Source organism: Balaenoptera musculus, chromosome 18 (genome assembly GCF_009873245.2).
Source record: "Balaenoptera musculus isolate JJ_BM4_2016_0621 chromosome 18, mBalMus1.pri.v3, whole genome shotgun sequence".
Classification (NCBI taxonomy): domain Eukaryota; kingdom Metazoa; phylum Chordata; class Mammalia; order Artiodactyla; family Balaenopteridae; genus Balaenoptera; species Balaenoptera musculus.
The window spans coordinates 50,468,282-50,488,601 of NC_045802.1; the positions used below are offsets into that span (position 1 = coordinate 50,468,282).

At 39.8% G+C, this 20,320-nt stretch overlaps 1 protein-coding gene across 2 annotated transcripts in view; it reads right to left on the minus strand.

Moving 5' to 3' along the window:
• Positions 1 to 18,139, minus strand: part of FBXL3 (F-box and leucine rich repeat protein 3) — a 20,872-nt gene extending 2,733 nt beyond the window's left edge. Inside the window, exons 1-4 of one of the 2 annotated variants that reach the window (XM_036831364.1) lie at positions 17,812 to 18,139; positions 13,240 to 13,591; positions 10,108 to 10,230; positions 6,395 to 6,566 (exon numbers count right to left, since the gene is read on the minus strand). In XM_036831364.1, coding sequence (XP_036687259.1) covers positions 6,395 to 6,566; positions 10,108 to 10,230; positions 13,240 to 13,590 — 646 coding nt within the window. In that variant the 5' untranslated portion in view covers position 13,591; positions 17,812 to 18,139. Of the gene's footprint in view, positions 1 to 6,394; positions 6,567 to 10,107; positions 10,231 to 13,239; positions 13,592 to 16,482; positions 17,690 to 17,811 lie in introns of those variants that run through there. The other variant, XM_036831365.1, reaches the window with a different exon arrangement.
• Between the last annotated feature and the right edge of the window lie 2,181 nt (positions 18,140 to 20,320).

The following is a 20,320-nucleotide window of genomic DNA, read 5'->3' on the forward strand; positions in this document are numbered from 1 at the left end:
GAAAATGAGACCAATTCTAAATCTGATACCTTAAAAGAAATGAAGCTCACTTACCAACTCAGAAAAATCATAAATTATTCACTATCATTTAAAAATATACCATGACTAAATAAGACTTATCCCAGTAATGCAGTGTCATATTTTTTAAAAAACTGATGACTAACTCTAAGTTTATAGGTTAAGCAAGAAAAATCACATGATCATTGTGACAGAGGCTAAAAGACATTTTTTTGAAATTCAAAATCTAATCTTAATGAAAAAAATAAGGTAAAACCAGATAAAATGTGATTTATGTAACTAAATAAGACATTTGAAAAATTAAAAAAAAAAGATTTCCATCAAATGAGCAAAGAGTTTAACTGCTAATAATAATGTAACAAGCCTGTCAAATTTCTAAGAAAAAAATACCGAGATATCAACTAGATAGATGAATCAAAAGATAACTGCTCAATTCACATTAATGGAAATATACATTATGAGTTTTAAAGCTCTAACGTTCTCAGAAAGCAATTCCTTATATGATTCCTTATACTTCAGGCACCATGCTTCAAAACTGCCCAAAACCCCTAGCGCAGGAGCAGGTTTTACCAAAGGTCAGTATCTGATCTCCAAAGTGGTCTAGTGTAAGAACTCTGCCCGAAACAGACACACCCTGATACTACTTGATAAATGACCCACTCAAACTATTTCTTTTCTGTGTTTAGAAACAAGGATAGGAACAACAAAACACACATCATATTATCTACTATTTATTGTACAAGTATGATATGTTAGGTTCTAGATATGTTATCCCACAAATACTCAAAAAAAATCTAGAAAAATAAGTGTCTTTTCTAGTTTGAAGTTGAGTCAGCTAGCTAAAGACAGCATAGCTGGAATTCAAACACAGACTGAGTGACTCTTAAGTGCATGTGTTCACCTACTGCCTAAGAAGTAACAAGACAGAGGTCACCAATAAGCCAAAGCTTTATACAGCTGTGGGAGGAGAATATATGCAACAGAATCAATGACGTGATAAACTGAATCACCAGTTTAAGACAGTCACCAGAAGAGGGAGTAAAAGACATCTGTGCTTCACTATTCAGCCACTGCAAAATTTCTGTTCTCCACAAGGTATGGATATACTTTGAAATAAACCCTGATCACCCAAGGTAACCTGGACACATCTCTGTTCTTCGCAATCTCATAAAGCCTGATATAAAAAAATAAACACATGGGAAATGGTAACCAAAGATGCAAATAAAAGAAACTTTGAGGTATCATTTAATAACTACTAAAACAGTTGTGGCAGGCATAATTCTAAAAGTTGTCCTCAAGATTCCATGCCCTAACCTCCAGAACCTGGGAATGTGATAAGGTGATCACTCCCATGATTTTTGTTATGCTATAGACAGCACAGTTAGCTTTAAAGTATGATTAGCCAGGCGATCCTAATCTAATCACATGAGCCCTATAAACACAGTTTTCTCTGGCTGGTTGCAGAAGAGGAAGTCAGATTCAGAGCTTCTCTAGCTAAACAGAGAAGCCTGCTGAGCCATGCCTCTAGCTCTGACCTAAAGAACTAGGATGCTAATAAATGGGTGATGGTTAAAGCTGCTAAATTTGTAGCTGTTGGTTATGCAGCGGTAGAAAACACACAGTTACAAGTGCTTAAATACTTAACACGAAATAGTGACAAAGATAAAACTGGTAAACTATTACAACTCAATAATACAAAGACAAGTAACCTAATTAAAACATAGGCAAAGAATCTGAATAGACATCTCTCCAAGGAAGATACACCAGTGATCAATAAGCACATGAAAAGACATTTGAGTCTTCAAGAACATACAAATCAAAACCACAACAAGATACCAGTTTACATTCACTGGGATGGCTATAATCAAAAAGACAAATAAGTGTTGATGAGGATGTGAAAAAGTTGGAGCCCTCGAACACTGCTAGTGGAAATGTAAAATGATGCAGCTGCTTTGGAAAACAGTCTAGCAGTTCCTCAAATGGTTAAACAGAGTTACTATATGATTCAGCAATTCTAATCCTTGTTATACACCCAAGAGAAATTAAAGTGTCCACACAAAAACTTGCATATAAATTTTCATAGCATTATTCATAATCATCAAAAGGTAGAAACAACCCAAATATTCATCAACTGATCAACAGAAAAATGTGGTATTATCCATAAATGGAATATTATTTGGCAATAAGAAGAAAAGAAATACTGATACATGCTACAACATGGATGAACCTTGAAAACATCACACTAAGTGAAAAAAGCCAGTCACAAAGGACCACATACGATTCCATTTACATGAAATGTCCAAAATAGGTACATCTACAGAGACAGTAGATTAGTGATTGCGTAGGGCTGGTTGGAATGAGGGTTTTGGGGGGTGACAGCTAAGAGGTACATGGGACCTTTTGGGGATAGTAAAAGTGTTCTGAAATTCACTGTAGTGATGGATGCACTACTCTGTCAATACACTAAAAGTCAATACACTGTAAACTGTATGATATATGAATTATATCTCAGTAAAGCTGTTACAAAACTGGTACAGAAATCCATTGGTGGTGGTGTATAAACTCATACAACTCATGTTGGAAAAAAACACAGCAAGAAGCATTAAAAAAATCTAAACCCTTTGACCTAGCTCTTCCACTTCTTAATAATTTGTCCAAAAGAAGAAATTAACAGAAGCAAACTATATGCTAAAGTAGTTCATTTTTTAAATCACAGCAAATAGTAGAAACAAGTTAAGTGTTCAACTGTAAAAAAACTATGAGGCAAATGTTGGCCTATCAACAAGACAGAAAACTAAGTAGCTAAATGTTCGCTAGTTCAGCTGATAATTAATGAGTGTCTTATATGTTAACAACTGGTGCTAGGATGGTAAAGAGTCAACAGAAACAAGACATCCTTATCCTAACAGAAGCCAGCAGATAATTAAACAAGAATGCTCTGGGAGTCAGAGCAAGGAAATCAGGGAAGAATTTCCAGAACTAACACAGACCTACAGAATTTAGAAGGATCAAGCTAGGGCAAAAGGCGAGTAGAGAAGGAAAGAGAATAGTATTTCTGTGCGAATACTCAGACATGGACGAAAACACAAGCACTGTAAGAAATGAAGGGAGCTCAACATACAGTATGTAAGAGAATATCTTAAAGGCCGAAATCCAATAGACAGGCAAGAACCAGATCATATGGGACCTTGTCAGCCTCAGTAAGGAGTCTGGATCTTACCTAAAGTATAGTGAGAAGTTTTGAAGGGAATTGGAGGGAAAAAAATCAGATTTATATGTTAGAAAGATTACTCTGGCTATACCATGGAAATCAAATTAGAGACGAGCAAGGCTGCAGGTTAGGAAATCAGTTAAGAGGGTACTCACAAAGATTACAGGGCTAGATTAGAGTGGACATGAAGAAAGGTAGCGTGTATTAGTTTCAGCTGCTTAACAGAATACCACAGACTGGGTGGCTTAAACCATAAACATTTATTTCTCACAGTTCTGGAGGCTGGAAGTCCAAGATCGGGTGCCAGCAAGGTTGGGTTCTGGTGAGAGCCAGAACTCTTTCTGGCTTCTTGCTGTGTCTTCACATGGCAGAAAGAGAGATCAGATCATCTTTCCTATCCCTTCTTAGAAGGGCACTAATCCCATTTACGAGGATTTCTCCCTTATGATCTAAACACCTCCCAACCCACTTTCAAACACTGGGGAGTAGGGCTTCAACATGTGAACTGGGGCAGTGGGTGAGGGGTGGAGGAGAACAACACCAACATTCAGTAAATAGCACAGAGATTCAAAGCATGTATCAGTGATGGAGTCACTAGACCTCAGTGACTAAAGGGATGTAGAAAGTAAGGGTAGAAGAAATCAAGGATATCTGTTCGGTCCCTGACAACCAAACAAGCAGTACCATTCACTGAGACAGTAAAAAGGGAGAAGCAAGAGATTTCAATAGGGGGAAAAGGAAGTTCATTATCCGACGTACCAGTGAGACATTCTAGAGGCACTAGGCCATCAGCAGCTCAACACATAGATCTGGAGTTCCAGAAACACTAAAAGTAGGAGGTGTTAACATACAGAACATAACTGAAGCCATTGATGAAGATGACACAGCCCAGAGTTTACAGAATAAAACAATAAAGGGCCCAGTACAGAACACAGTGAAACACCAAAATTTAAGGAATGAAAAGAGAAACTATCAGAGGAAACACAGTAGGAACAATCAGAGAGGAAGGAGGAAAATCAAGTCACTAGTGTCAAATGGTGCTTAGAGGTCCAGTAATAGACAATTATAAGGACTATATGAAATGGGAAAAATGTTTTGATAAAAATTGAACTGAGGGCTTCCCTGGTGGTGCAGTGGGGGAGAATCCGCCTGCCAATGCAGGGGACACGGGTTTGAGCCCTGGTCCGGGAGGATCCCACATGCCGCGGAGCAACTAAGCCCGTGCACCACAACTACTGAGCCTGCGCTGTAGAGTCCGTGAGCCGCAACTGCTGAGGTCACACGCCTAGAGCCCGTGCTCCGCAACAGGAGAAGCCACCGCAGTAAGAGGCCCGCGCACCGCAACAGAGAGTGGACCCCGTTCGCCGCAACTGGAGAAAGCCCGCGCACAGCAACGAAGACCCAACACAGCCAAAAATAAATAAATAAAGTAAATAAATTAAAAAAAAAAAAAATTGAACTGAAAAACTGTTCAGTGAAGAAAAAGGCATAGAAAATTGCCCTTAATTACAACTTAGAGAAAGAAACTATCTAAATATACAAAATATGGATGGAAAAAAAAATACACAAGTGTTAAATTTTAAATTAAATCCTGTGTTTATACTCTTAAATTAAAAAGTATTACAAGTGCTCCTTCTCTTCCCTTCCCAACAACTAATCCAAACGCCATTAAAGCTCAGTATGACCAAGCAAGCTTATACTATATTATGAGCATTGATATGTATATTTAATAAAAATAAATGAGCATGAGATGTACCAGGATAAAGAGAATAATGAGCTCAGTTTCACAGAGGAACCAGAGACCCAAAGGTTCTCATACAGTGTGGTAAGTGCTACAAGCTATGTTGAGAATGCTATGGAAACAGCAAGTGGGGCTTCTAAACCAGACGGGAGGAGGAAGAAACTGGAACAGCTGAACTAAATTTTGAAGGCTGGACTGGAGTTAGCCAGGTGAAGAAGTGAAAAAAAAATTTTTTTAGAGGCATTCTCCAAGGTACAGTGTACTGACCACACACACATACAAAGAACTGTTGTTACACAGGGCTCATATAAAAGCTACACGTGAGTAAAAAGCAAACAAGATTAAAGAGAGAGGTGGGGGTCAGGATACAAAGATTTTTGTACACTATGAAGCTATGAAGTATAGCCCATACTCTCATAGGAACCTATATACGGTAGACAGTAAAATGTGACCAAGGTCACATAAGGAGCTGCCAATGCCCAATCTTCTTAACTTCTATTTTATTTAGATTATCACCTTCAATGATAATCTAGAAGCGGCAGAAAAAGATAGGGAAACACTGCAACAGACCTCACCATTCCCATCACCAGACCCTCCGTGTGGGAGACATGGGAGGATAGAAAGTAATCTCCATCCAAGAGGGAATCATTTTCTTGGGGGAAGGCCAGGCTTTAGTTATGGCAACAAGGTGGGAGGTGTTCTGTAAAGAGATCAAAACAGGTTTTCCAAAGTAACACAGCCAAAGGGTTGGGAGAGATGTCAACAGTTGGAGGGCCAAGTCAGGAATGAAGCATCAGACTAACACAAAGTGTAGGTTTATAAGTGCTTTATAATACAAACCATTTGGAATTTAAATGCTTCAAAGTGAATAATCTAGTAATGCTTAGTCTATACAAGAAAAGCTGGAAAGAGCTTTAATAATGCTACTCCTCCATTTGATGCACTCTCAGCTCTAAAACTCAACTTAGGAAAAGGACTGTTTTGCAAAATGTAAGGCGATAACTTCAGCACAACTCCTCTCCCTCTACATAGTGAGACAAAAAGCAACTGTGAGATTTCTCTGACTCAAAACCTACTGTTAGTGCAACCACGATTAGAGAAAATTCTCCTTTACCTAAAGGGCCATCTCAGGCTGACCTCGCAGTGTCCTTTCCTTTTATTTTTTTAATTTATCCATTTTCTAGCACAGGTTGGACACACATTGCCAAATAAAAAGATTAGAAAATAAGTTGAAAGTAAGTGTCTAACCTAGGAATGCTACAGAATTTATGCTATTGTATTATAACAATAAAAATATTTTTATGCAATAGAGAGGAAATAATCATATGAACTCACCTTCAAGGTTAATGATTGTAATTCTCCTTAATTTGATAAACACATCAATATATTTTACTAAAATATTATCTGGCAAAAGCCACACATACCTGCTGGAGAGACGTGAGGACAGCTGCTCATTTTTAGCAACTTGAGTGTATCACTGTTGTTGGCCACTAGTACTTTGAGGGATGGATCATCTACTGGGGTGTCATCTATCTTAAGGGAGGACAAGGATTTGGAGTTTACAAACACAACCGTCAGTGCAGAGATAAAGTGAGACTGAAAAACAAAAAAATTAAAACTGTTTCAATTTTTACAAATGAGAATTGAGGGGTTTTCATATAATACACACATAGTTCATCTGAACCCTAATATATTTCACGACTGTTTTGGGGTAGCAGCCCCTCACTCTGTTGTGGGAATATGGTAAAAAAGAGAGGTGACTTCCCACCATCTTTGAGAACGACCTTTTTACGTGGGGGGAAAAAGATTTCAAACCTCAGGATGGGTGTCTCTGAATCACAACAGTCACTGGTAAGTAAAAAGAGGAACTCTGGAACCCAGAATGAGAATACTTCTCAGACACTTCACATCACCGTATCTGGAAACCCTACTCCAGTGTATTTTAACACTGAACTGCATTCTTTTTTGGTGATAGTAATGACCACTAAAATAGTTAATAACTATTAGCAAAATCATCAAAAATTAAAACAATCAACTTAGAAGCTATGAAAGACTTATTTGGAATATGGAAGCTCATACAAAATTTGATTCTAAAATAATAAAAATCATAACTAAATAAAATTCCAAACTTAAAACTCCTTTAGGGACTTCCCTGGTGGTCCAGTGGCTAAGACCCTGTGCTCCCAATGCAGGGGGCCCAGGTTTGATCCCGGGTCAGGGAACTAGATCCCACATGCCGCAACTAAGAGTTTGCATGCCGCAACTAAAGATCCTGTGTGCCACAACTAAAGATCCTGTGTGCCGCAGCTAAGGGCTGGAGCAGCCAAATAAATAAATAAATAAATAAATTTTAAAACTCCTTTAAATATGCTAAATTATCTACAGTTATCTATATATATAATATTCTGTTGGACACAGAATCTGACCTAAAGAAACCATTGTAGGAAATAGGAATTAAAGCACAAAGTATGGGACTCTGGATCAGAGCTAATAAGCCATAACCAATGGACTCATTACAGCAGTGAAACGGATGAGGGCAGGCTAATAGCCAAGAAAGTACAATGAAACATTATCTTCTTGGTCACATTCCCTAAATTACTTTTTTCCTACTGTGATTAAATAACTACTTAAATTTTGATTAAGTATCTGTTTAACAACTTAAATGTTAACATCTTTCTCCTAATATTTCCATATCAAATTCAACTACATCTGTATTAGTATATGCATGACTCCATCACTGCCTTCTTTTTCCCATTTCCCTCAGAGTTAGCTCTGGTCAAATACAGTTCTTTCACGTTCCCTTCAGTTCTCCCAGGATTTCCAAGATATAGCAACAGCCTATTTCAATATTCTACGAAAGCCATAATAGGAAAAGAAAGAAAAACAGCATAAATATCCTAGGCCCATTTAATAAGGAAGGAAGAGTCCCAGATGCACCCATAGTTCCCAAAACCAAAATGACTGCATGTAAGTATAATACTAGTATTAGATATGCATAATGATCATCCTGAGTAATAAAAAAGGAAGGAAATTATGTTCAACATACCTTTTACTATGGTATCTTTTACATACTGTATGTGTACTTGTTTTTTAACTACAATATGTATACAGAAAAATCAATTCGAAATATTTCATTTCCCATATGAAGCTTGAACAAGGCACTACTATACCACATAACTCAGTGCTTCTTAGAGGGCCATGAACCATCTTAATCAGAACGACCTGGACTGCTCTTAGAAAAAGGAAATTTTGAAGGATACCCAAAATTTAGAAGTTCCTCAGATGATTTTTATGCATATTAAGTTTGAGAACCACAGTGATTGAACTCCTATACTTAGAACCTTAAAATGTTGACATGAACAGACTCTTGCTGACTTCCCTTATGTTACACATGAGGAAAACAATTTATCTCAAATGTAGGAATTTAATGAACCTTTTAAAAAATCAATTAAGACTGAAATCAACTGGTGATACATTTGTTACTGATATTCCATTGAACAGCCTGGGTTATAATATAAATTCAATTTAGTAATACAGACGTACCTCGGAGATAGTGTAGGAATTGGTTCCAGACTACCAAAATAAAGCGACTATTAAAATAAAGCTAGTCACACAAGTTTTCTAGTTTCCCAGTTCATATAAAAGTAATGTTTACACTACACTGTAGTCTATTAAGTATGCAATAGCATTATATTTAAAAACACAATGTATATACATTAAAAAATACTTTATTGGGGCTTCCCTGGTGGCGCAGTGGTTGAGAGTCTGCCTGCCAATGCAGGGGATACGGGTTCGAGCCCTGGTCTGGGAGGATCCCACATGCCGCGGAGCAACTAGGCCCGTGAGCCGCAGTTGCTGAGCCTGCGCGTCTGGAGCCTGTGCTCCACAACAAGAGAGGCCGCGATAGTGAGAGGCCCGCGCACCGCGATGAAGAGCGGCCCCCACTTGCCACAACTAGAGAAAGCCCTCGCACAGAAACGAAGACCCAACACAGCCATAAATAAATAAAGCATGACACAAATTAAAAAAAAAAATAGCAAGTTCTATTAAAAAAAATACTTTATTGCTAAAATATGCTAATCATCACCTGAGGCTTCAGCAAGTTGTCATCTTTTTGCAATAGTAACGTCAAAGATCACTGATCATAGATCACCATAACAAGTAAAACAATAATGAAAAAGTCTGAAATACTGCAAGAATTACCAAAATGTGACACAGAGACATGAAGTGAGCAAATGCTGTTGGAAAAATGGTGCCAAGTGACTTGCCTGACTCGCCACAAACCTTCAATTTGTAAAAACTGCATTATTTGTGAAGTGCTGCAATAAAGTGAAGTGCAATAAAAGGAGATATATTTCTTCCTGAATCATCCTAGTAAATTAAACAATTAGGTGTTTAAAGGGGTGTCTATATTTTAGTTTGTGGCGTATTCTGATAAAGTCGTACAGGTTACTGCTGGATACTAACCTAACTGAACATGAGCTAACACACACAGGGATTTTATCAGTTGCCTTTCTAAAAATGCACACTTATTTTTCTATTTTAAGAGAATAGTTATTAGAGAAAGAGACTATCTCGAATTACATGCAGGATCATGTTAGAACATATATATGAATATAAAATTTATATAAATATAAATTTCACCAAAAAAGTTTTCTTTAAATAAAATCTGTAAATTAATCTAAGCTGTACTTATACTAACTCTGCTCAAGAACAAATCTTTACACACTTACCAGAAGATTTTCTAAGCGAGCTCTACCTGCTCTTAATACTGGCACTGTCTATTTTTCTTTGATTATAATCACACCAATCTGCTCTGAAAGTCCAAAAGGGAGCATCTGTATGTCTCTTTTTTTCTAACACGCTTATTTCTCAGTTTTACTTAGTCTCTTTCAGTGCTTCCTATAGAATCCTCTGCAAATTCACTCACTCCTTAACATTACCCATAAAGAAACACAAAGTTGAAAAAAAAGGAAAAGTGCTCTAAAAAAAAAATCATAATACTTAACATTCTAAATAGTAATTGGTTTTCCATTCTACATACCACTTTTCTTACATTCTCATTATCAGTACAAGAAATGGGTAGGGTTTCACTGGATTTCTCAGTAAAAGCTAATAAAACAAAACCAGCAGATACCTTTGGTAAATCCATAAAGCTTGGCCGAGCAGTTGAAATAAGTCCAAGTGTTTTTAAAGAGCAATTCACAAGTTGTGATAATATATCACAAGCTGCTTCAGCTGATTCTTTGCTGCTGTCCACCTGGGAAAAGAAAACATCCTTTACACATGAATATGGTCGCATTTCTCCGTGCATATTTTAACTTTACAAAAGCAAGAAATACAGTTATTAGTTTATTGCATTATAATTTAAAGAATTAATATTTATCCTTTCAATCACCTACCCTCACATACAATGTCAACCTTCTCTGAATCTCCCTGAAAAATTGTAAGGGCAACTGTCAAGACTTAACTTTCACTATGATAAGATATCTATTTAATGTTAAAAAGACTTGGCTTTTAAGTTGATTTATTCCAAACGGACTATATAACATAATGGAAATATGAACTTACAATCTTTGAAAAATAATTATATATTTGGCAGTGGATCAGATCATACATGTAAATACAGTGGCTATGGTACAAATGCTTCAAAACAAACTGAATGAGTATTTACTCAGAAGGTTCCAGTGAATCACAACCTGGGATTTACCATTAATGTTATTAATTGAAAGATGAATGTGAAGTAAAATGAGGGCCTCCAACTAGTCAAGCATGAAAATCTGCACCAAATGAGAAGTGGCTGCTCCCACGCGCTCTTCCGCATAGACGTTTCCTGGGGGAAGGGAAATGCGGCCAAAAAACTCCTTAAGGTATAAGAAGGAGCTCTTCTATCAAAAAGGAAGCTGTTCCCTGGGCTAAAAAGCATCTTAATTAAAAGTAATATTCCTTTAATTTCCAGATTGACGTACATTACCTTAACCCAAAAATGTCCTGAAGAGCTCGTTGTAAAACTGGTATACCAATTTACATTACACAGTTTCAGAACTATTTTCAATCCCACTCTTCGGCTAAGTTTCTCTACACCAGCGGTCCTTTTGAGAACTGCTGTGGTTCTGGACCAGCAGCGTCATCTGGGGGCTTGTTAGAAATGCACATTCTCACGCCCAATCCAGACTATCCGGATCAGTAACGGAGCACTGGAACCCAGCAATCTTTGTCTTAGTAAGCACTCCAGGCATTTCTGATGCACATAACATTTGAGAACCACTGTTCTACACTAGTAGACTAGTACACTCTGACTATAAGACTCTGGCCTGGGCTTCTCTGGTGGTGCAGTGGCTGAGAATCCACCTGCCAATGCAGGGGACACGGGTTCGATCCCTGGTCCGGGAAGATCCCACATGCCGTGGAGCAACTAGGACCGTGCACCACAACTACTGAGCCTGTGCTCTAGAGCCCGTGAGCCACAACTGCTGAGCCCACGTGCCGCGGCTGCTGAAGTCCGGGCGCCTAGAGCCCGTGCTCCACAGCGAGAGAAGCCACCGCAACGAGAAGCCCGCGCACCGCAATGAAGAGGGGCCCCCACTCAACGCAACTAGAGAAAGCACCGCGCGCAGCAACAAAGACCCAACACAGCCAAAAATAAATAAATAAAATAAATAAATTTAAAAAAAAAAAAAGGCTCTGGTCTATGGTCAGTGATGAATTAAACACAAATATTATCAGGAGAGCTCAGAAGAATCCTGGGATGTGGCTCTTTCTACAAATCAGAAATTTCCTCAGAAAAATAAACAATCCCTAATAAAAATGTTTAAACTTATAGGACAAATGGTTTTGTGAAGGTTACACATGTTGGATAAGCTGAATTGTGTCACAGGTTAACAATGACCCAGCCAATCCACTGGATGGAACTGGTCTTCAGACCTAGGAGATTAATGTATTATACCCATCTTTTTATAGGATTTACCGTAAGAACACTTTTAGACAACTCAAAGATGACTGAAACCGAGGGGAAGGCTCTTCAGGTTTCCTCATGGGCAGGCAGAGAGGGACAACACATAAGGAGTTCCTGGATTTTTGTTTGTTCTATCCTCCCACTATTCCCCCACCCTTGCCCTCAGTTAGGGTTGCAACATAACATCCAGGACATCCAATTAAGTAAGTATTAAGTATGTCCCAAATAATGCAAGGGACACTTACACTAAAAATTATCCATTGATTATCTGAAATTCAAATTTAACTAGGCATCCCCTATTTTTATTTGCTAAATCTAGCAATCCTACACTTGGTGGCCTAAGTGCCTTTGTGCATTTTTCTGGAAAGACAGCCATAATACACCCAACCATTCCCAACACCAGGTCTCTCTCCTCTTGTGACACATATGGGAGAATAAACAGGTAATCCCTATCTTAAAAGGAATGACAGTCTTGGAAGCAGACAAGACTTTAGTTTTGGCAAGGATCTCTGGGTTAAGAACCATTGTTATATATGGGTTTAACGTGACCTGTTTAACAACAGCTGCATATGGCAAATCAGGTATTCATGTGTTACTTTTCAACAATAATTATCAGGTGTATTAAGGATTTAGTGAACATACCCACATTTCATTATTCAACCCCAAAACAAAACGCTACAAGCCTCTGTACTCATACAAACCACTATGATTCCTTAAACTATTCTGGACATCTCAAAAAGCCACCCCTCTTCATTTATCTCATCACTGCCTGATTTCCAGTATGTCCCTGCCGGCAATGAAAAGAAACAAACAGTTCTCTCCAGCATTCTTCCATGTACCTTTTTCTATTTCTGTCTAAAATATATTCATCCAAACCTTTTACATAGAGTTTCTGTATCTCTTTTTTCTTTAAAGACTCCATATCACAAAGCCATCAATAAGCAAAACTCAGTCCTATTAGATAAAAATAACAAGTTTTAGTGAAAATTTCCACATCTTTTCTTTATTTTACTGTATTATTTCTTTTGGTTCAAATTTGTTCACAATAATTCAATGTGGCAGCTTTGGTATATGATTATGTTTATTTAATGGTTGCTTCCACTCTTTTAAGAAATTAGTAAAATTTATAATAAAATGGAATAATTTAGCTCAATATAGTTATTTGTGATAGCCTCTAAGGTACACGATTACTCTAAATCTTTCAGCACTTTCCCTAAAAAGGCAATAGTTTAAAGACATGAGAAGATGTATTGGTTTAGGACACAAAAGCCACTAAATATGCTTTATTTTTAAAAGAAGGATTTAAAGTATTACCTTGAAGCTGACATATTGTAGATGGTTTGAATGTCTTTTAATAATCTGTTTGATCAGCTCTGGATGTGTTGCTTTCAAATAAGATGTAGCTGGCTGATTCAGTTCAAATTCAAAACATCTCCACAAGTCAGGCATGTGAAATACCTGGTTCCAGTTGCGGCAAACTTGTGAAGCATGAGCCCGGTCAAGAAGAGGCAAATACTTAAACACTTGGAGAATAATGTCCTGAAGGAGATTACCCCAATCACAAGTCTGAGAATGCTCATTTGTAGTCCTCAGTTTCTTGGATTTCTCTGCAGTACCTTCTTCCGATGAATTATGGTCACTATCTCTTCCTCCTCCTCGTTTCATCCTATTCAGAAAAAATGCATCATTTTTTTTATACTTAAGTTTTCAATAGAAATAAATCCAAAATTCATTCTTCTGTCACTGAGATGTGTATACATGTGCTTACAAATACCAACAGAAACATGCAGGAAGAACTGGATCAGTAATTCAAGGAGAAGAATATCAAAACAAAATATAATGAAAAACACCAGCAGAGACCAACTGTCGTTTTACAAACTTATGTCTTTGGCAGGTACTTTTAAACATTTATACTGTTACCTGGGGGGAGAAGTTGATCATAATTTTGAAGCTAAACCAAGAATTTATATTTCAAAAGTTGCAGTCAACTAGAAGGAATATAAAACAGAACCTACAGTGACACTTTCTCAAGATTTCTTAAAAGTCATCTAAGGATACCTACTATATTTGAATTCCGGAATTCATGGCAGAGTCCCAGGAACCTCCAGAGAAGACCTGAATTAAGTAATCAACAGATCTCACCACACTGGGTAGCCTGTGATATGTGTTACTGCCAGACCCAATCTCTGCTTAAAATGAGCAAACTCATCCCCACTGTGCATATTTGGTCTGGAATGTGGCTGCTTCTTCCAACACATCACTGGCTGTTGCAATGTTTTATCCAAGTTGTATTTTTGAATGAGAGTTAAGTGTTTATTCTATCTGTTTGTACGACCTTCATTCCATTTGATTTTTTGAAAGTAGTTTTGTTGTTGTTGTTGTGTAAAATAGTAGTACGTTAAAGAGAATGGGTTCCGGAATCAAGCTCCCTGGTTTAATTCCTGGCTCTGCCTCTCACCGGTTATGTGGCCTTGAACAAATTACTTGACTTTCCTCTGCTTCAGTTTGTGAAATGGGAATAACAGAAATACACAGGGTTCTTGTTAGGAATTAAACAGTTATTAGGGCTTTTGAAAGGAGATATCGATGATTGCTGAACTCAGGTATAGGAAAGCAGTCTAGTCTTAAGGACATTAAAGTGCAACACAAGTAGAAACAGAGGTTACCAACCAGAAGGCAAAGAATGATCCTAGATTTGTTTTAAAATGAAGTGTGTATGAGAGAGAGTATGAGAACGCAAGCTTATGAGAAACATACATTGTATGTTTGAGAAACATACATTGGAAGTAGATTACAATATAGTAACTATAATAGTGAGATTATATAATATTGTAATAGTGGGACAATAATAGTGGTGGGATTACAGGTGATTTTTTTTTTTGCCAGTATGCTTCCCTATATTTTACACGTTTCTTTTAATGTCAATGAATTACACTGTAATCAGATAAAAGGTCTCATTTTGATTTATTTGGAAAAATAAATATTGCAGGCTCTAACTAAATGGGGGTAACTGCAGACCACTCACTGGTATCCCTATTTAGTTTAGAGCCTGCAATACTTTTGTCTCTAGAGAGCAGTTCTGGCAGGGTATGGTTTGGATTTAGAGTCACAACTTTTTCACAAAGGATGGCTTGTAGCTCCAGCTCCCTTCTTCTGGCACATCAGCATGTAAGAATTCTGACTCCTGTGTGGGACAAATGTACACAAGCATGGCTCTTAACCAAATATGTCTCTGCAGACTCTCTCTCTAGTAGCTAGCTAAAATTGTGAAGGAGGATTAGGGGCTGGAGGAACATGGCAGAGGACCCTGGCTTTCATGCCATGAAAATCAGCCCAGGAGGTCTTAGTACATGTGCAGTAAACCGCCTATTCCTTGTTACTTCTACTTCCAACTCTAAGTTAAGTAAATTAAATGATGTATATAATATTGTGCAGGGGGAGAGGAAGGGAGAAAACAGAATGACAGAGGTGATAGCAAGAGGGTAGTTTTATAAAAGACTAAAACTTACATCTGAATCTAAGAATACATTTTTAAAATGTGTTTAGAGAAAAGGCAGTATAATCTACAATGTCATCTTCAATATTAAAAAAAAGTCTCTCCTAGGAATAATTCTCACTAGAGGTTGAGATAACACTGTCATTATGACCCATTTTTCTGCTTTAACTTACCCTGAAGGCTTACTTTAATTTTAGCATATAAAATCTGGGTCAAAGAACAGAGTTTGCTACTCAGGGCTTATAATTTCTCTGCTGACTACCTAAAACTACTCAGAATTCTGAGTAGAATCTCTGAGATACAGAGATTCAAAAAATAATGAAGTTATCTTTATAATTTCTACTCCTTATTATAGAATGTTGAACTATTTCTGGAGAAAAGTCTTCTAAAACCAGAACTATTCAACTTAAAGATAGAATGATTCATTTTACTTTAAAGTATATAGACATATAAACAAAAATAAAATGACAGCCTTTTTTACACAATTATCTTTGCCGATCCTAACAAATACCTTCTTTTGTCTGTTGCAGCCTTGTTTTAAATAAAGTATATTTCAATACCTTTCCAAGTTGAGGGGAGAAAAAAGTTGACATATTAAAAAGAAGTATGCAACACTGAGGAGAAGTATCTCTTGGTCTAGATATATAAGACTATATGATCACCAAAGTATATTTTAAGTACTTACTCGTCTATGACTAGCTGAACTAGTCCGTAAACTGTCATATATGACTGTAATATGTCAGAATTACAGTATATTAAGCAATAGAAAAAATGTAAGACCAAATGCCAATATGAATGTCTCTGTATTATCCTCATTTATGCATAAAAATGTGAGCTCATAGTGGGCACCTAAGAAAAAATTTTAATGTCTAATTTTTTTCCACGATGATCTCATTTATTCATGCAAAAATTTACATTGCTTTCAAAAGTATTTTATTAAATCTATTTACACATGAAGCTCTGCTATACAGAAAGTTAAGCAATTGAGAGCATCCACCAGTCTGCAAAGAATTTACTTCAATGGATTACTTATCTCTTACTTTTAGTCAAAGTGAAAATACCTCTCACACTTGAACGGGAGTGCAGAGGAGAAACTGGATGATCAACATCTTAGATTTTGCAGGGCACCCGAACTAGGCCTCTTCATGACTCGGGCAGTTCAGTTCAAACTGTAACCTTCCAAGGCCCCAAATAATCAATGCAACTTAGGCCACTAAAAGCATCTGGTGAGGGACTTATACTGCTACGAAGCATCAAAAAGCAAACTAATGAGGAAAGACTCCAGCCTCGTTGAGCAGCACAGGGAGTTGTGCAATTTACTCTTCACATTTCCATACACTCTGAAAGGACCAGTCCACTTGCCCATCAGATGAAGAGTAGCAGAAGAAAACACTTAGCCGTGTGCCCCTCGCTGTATTATTTTTAGTACATTGCGCTGGTAGTAATTTTAAAAGCCCATTTGTAGTTGGCTCTAAAAAGCCTGTTTGGGGCAACACATATCCTTTCCACTTATGTTCTTCTTTGACTAATATCACAATTAATATGCATTCTTTGGCTGGAACACAAGACTAAAACAGCGCAAAGAGCTTAACTCAGGACCAGATGGTATCAGAGAGTGTGGTGGAGAGAATCTGCTCAGCGATCATCTGTAGATACTACAAGTTGATGGCGTTTTTATAAATATCTCAGGAGTAGAGGAAGACGACTCTAATTAAAAGACCTGGGCCGTTCGCTTGGACATGATCAGCAACAAAATAGTTCACCTCTTAGCTTGGGGATACAGGACAATCACCTAACAGGCTGTTTTCCTGATCCCTGTCCGCAACCCCCCCTGAAAGGGGTGCTCTTGCTCAAAGCAGGCGCGAAGCTGCTCATCACAAGTTGACCAACTTTTCCACGTGGCTACGCGCGGCCCGGGCGTCCTCTCCTCCCGCGCCACTTCCACGGATTGGCTTTCCCTGACATTTCTGCTGCGCCCTACCCCGGGCAGTCTGTTTTGACATCTTAATGCCTCTCATTTCTCAAGCTGCAAGCACGGCCGTAGCCGACACCGGGAGGAGCCCGGCAGAGCGCAAGCTCAACGGTGTCGGTCACCAGCCCCCGCCGAGGGTTAACAAAGCCGGGCGACAGGCTCGGCGGTGTCGCGGGGAGGCTGCAGGCCGCCGCCGCGAACGCACCACACCTTGTTGACATGTTTTGAAGCAGGCTCGGCGGGGAAATGCCCCGGAGCAGGGTCCGCGGTCCGGGCGCCGCGCCGCGCCCCGCGCTCCCGAGGAGCGGCGCGCGCGCACCCGGGGCCCCGCGCCCCCCGGCCCGCCCCGCCGCCCGCCCACGTCGGCGACCCTCCCCGGCCCCGCCTACGCCCCGGGGCTCGGGCCCTCCGCCGTTACCTGCTGCCGGGGGCGGCTTCCCCCACACTCCACCCCGGGCACCGGGGGCGGCTTGGCTCGCGGCTCTCACATGAGGCCCCGCGCCTTGCGCTCCCCCCGCATCCGAGGCGCTGGTCCCGGGGCGGGCGCCAACGCGGCTCCGCCTTTGCGGCTCTGGCTGCCCAGGGAGAAGCCGCCCTTCTCAGTCCCGCGCCGTCCGCGTCCTTCTCCCAGGTTCTCTCGTTGCCGCTCGAGAGACGCCTTCAGCGAGCCGCAGCCACCGTGTAGATCCCCTGCGCCGCGGGCCAGACACTGAGTCCAAAATGGCGCCCGGGCTCGCGGCCGCGCGCTTCCCCCGGCGCGTCTCCGCTGAGGGGGAGGGCGCGTCTCCGCCGCGGCGCGTCCGCGGAGGGCGAGGCGGGGGGCGGGAGGAGGCCGCGCCCACGCGGGAGCGCGCGCCGCCCCGCGCGGCCGGGGGCCTCAGTCGCTTGGTTCAGGCTGGAGGGCCTGCAGCTTTTTCTCCCGAAGATGTGACTGCGGCTTTTCGGGGTTTTTCTCTTGAAACCGAAGGTGGGAGGGCTGGAGCCAGCTAGATGCCTAAGAGACTCCTTGAGGTGGAAACTGGAAGTTTAGGGAGGTGGAGCAGCGAGAAGAAAGAAGGGCGAGTCTCTGGAGCCGGCTGTAACCCAGCAGCTGGTTCGGGCCGAAGGATAAACAGTAGCTGCTGCAGCGGACACACCTCCGCGCGCGAGGCGGGAACTCCGACGGCCACACCTGCGCCGCGTAACCCGACGGGGTAAAATACAGCTTGTAATAATACGCACCATATAGACCGTGACAGGTATAGCATAATAATATGCATCATGTATGCATAAGGTGTCTTTTAAAACTGCGGGGAATTAAAGCAGAATGGTGACAGTGTTAACGCTGGGATTACAGGTGATTTTTTAAAAATCGCCTTTATGAAGTAGACTCCTGAAGTTTGTAAGTTGCTTTCTGAAACACAATGAGGAAAGTGTAAGGGAGTAGATGGCTATTTAAAAGAAAACTCCGGTGAAGCCTTTTGTAAGTAGAGGCATCTTTGTAACTGCTACCTGGTTAGCTTGTTTTAAAAGTTTGGATTTTGGGGATACTGGTTTTTCTTAAAGTTAGAACTGTCCTTAGGTGCAAAATCATAACTTGAATCATGCAGCTTCCCTCCCTCAAAAATAAAAAGAAAGTAATTTTTCATCCAAACATAGATGTCTTTTCAAGGATCTGACCCATGTGTAAGAGACTGGAAGGCAGTGAAGCCCAGGCAGCCCTCCACAAAACTGAGCTAGGAAGCCATGTGTAAAATGACAGCAAGATTCAACGCGGCAAGATGCCACTGTTCTTCGTTAGGGCCTGGCTCTCTGATCATCAGGTCACAAGGAACAAAGTCTCCAGCAACATAATAATGTGTACCTGCGCTGCAACACTTTTTAGCTTCCTCCGTGACTGGTGCTGAAGGACAATAGGGAGACAGGCCGTGATAATTATAAGAGGAAGAAAAAACAAGTCAAATACAAGCCCATTTATTTAAAGCTAGGTTAACAGAATAAGTGATCAGCAAAACACATTAAACCAAATCAGCAAACATAACTAGTATATATTACATCACAGTAAAATTTTCACACTCTAATTATAGTCCCCTTTTAATTCCTCATTACAGTCTATCCTCTCCCTAAAGAAGGCAAGCATGGGATCTTGGCACACCTTACCTATCTAACGCTTCCTTTTCTTTCCTGTTTTTGTTATTGAAAGATTTTATTTTACATTTTTGAAAAAAGCAACTTGTGCTTATTTTAAAATCTTGCAATACCTATTTAAGTTTACCCGTTGTGTTAGTCAGTATCAGTCTGGAGGGAAGGGAGAGGGTGGCGGTGGAGGAGTGTGGTCCAACAGTGAAGAATATTTTGTTACCAGCCCTGTTGGACAGGGTTGCCAGAATTGCCAGTGCAGCGATTAAGAAAATTTTTCTTGTATGATAATGAAAATACCATATATATCAGAATTTGTGAAAAACATCTATGCTAACTCTTAGAGTGAAATTCATAATTTTAAATATAGTTACTCAGAAACAAGTACAATTCAACAAAAGCCAAATATTTAACTCAATAAATCAAAAGAAAAAGCAACAGAAAAAATCCAAAGCATCAGGGATAGTATAATGTTGTTCACAAGATGGCTACCACCTATTCTTCCCTTGCATATGGTCGAATGCTGCTTCTCACATTAAGTGATGAAGTCCAGGGAATTCCCTGGCGGTCCGGTGGTTAGGACTCTGCGCTTACACTGTGGAGGGTGTGGGTTCGATCCCTGGTTGGGGAACTAAGATCCTGCAAGCCACATGGCACGGCCAAAAAAAAAGAGAGATGAAGTCCAGTTCCCTTGCCCTTGAACCTTGGTGATTTGTTTCACCAGTAGCCTGAGGCAGAAGTGACATTTTAAAACTTCTGAGGCTAGGTCTTAAGAAACCTCACAGCTTTTATTTGGGTCTCTTGAGATG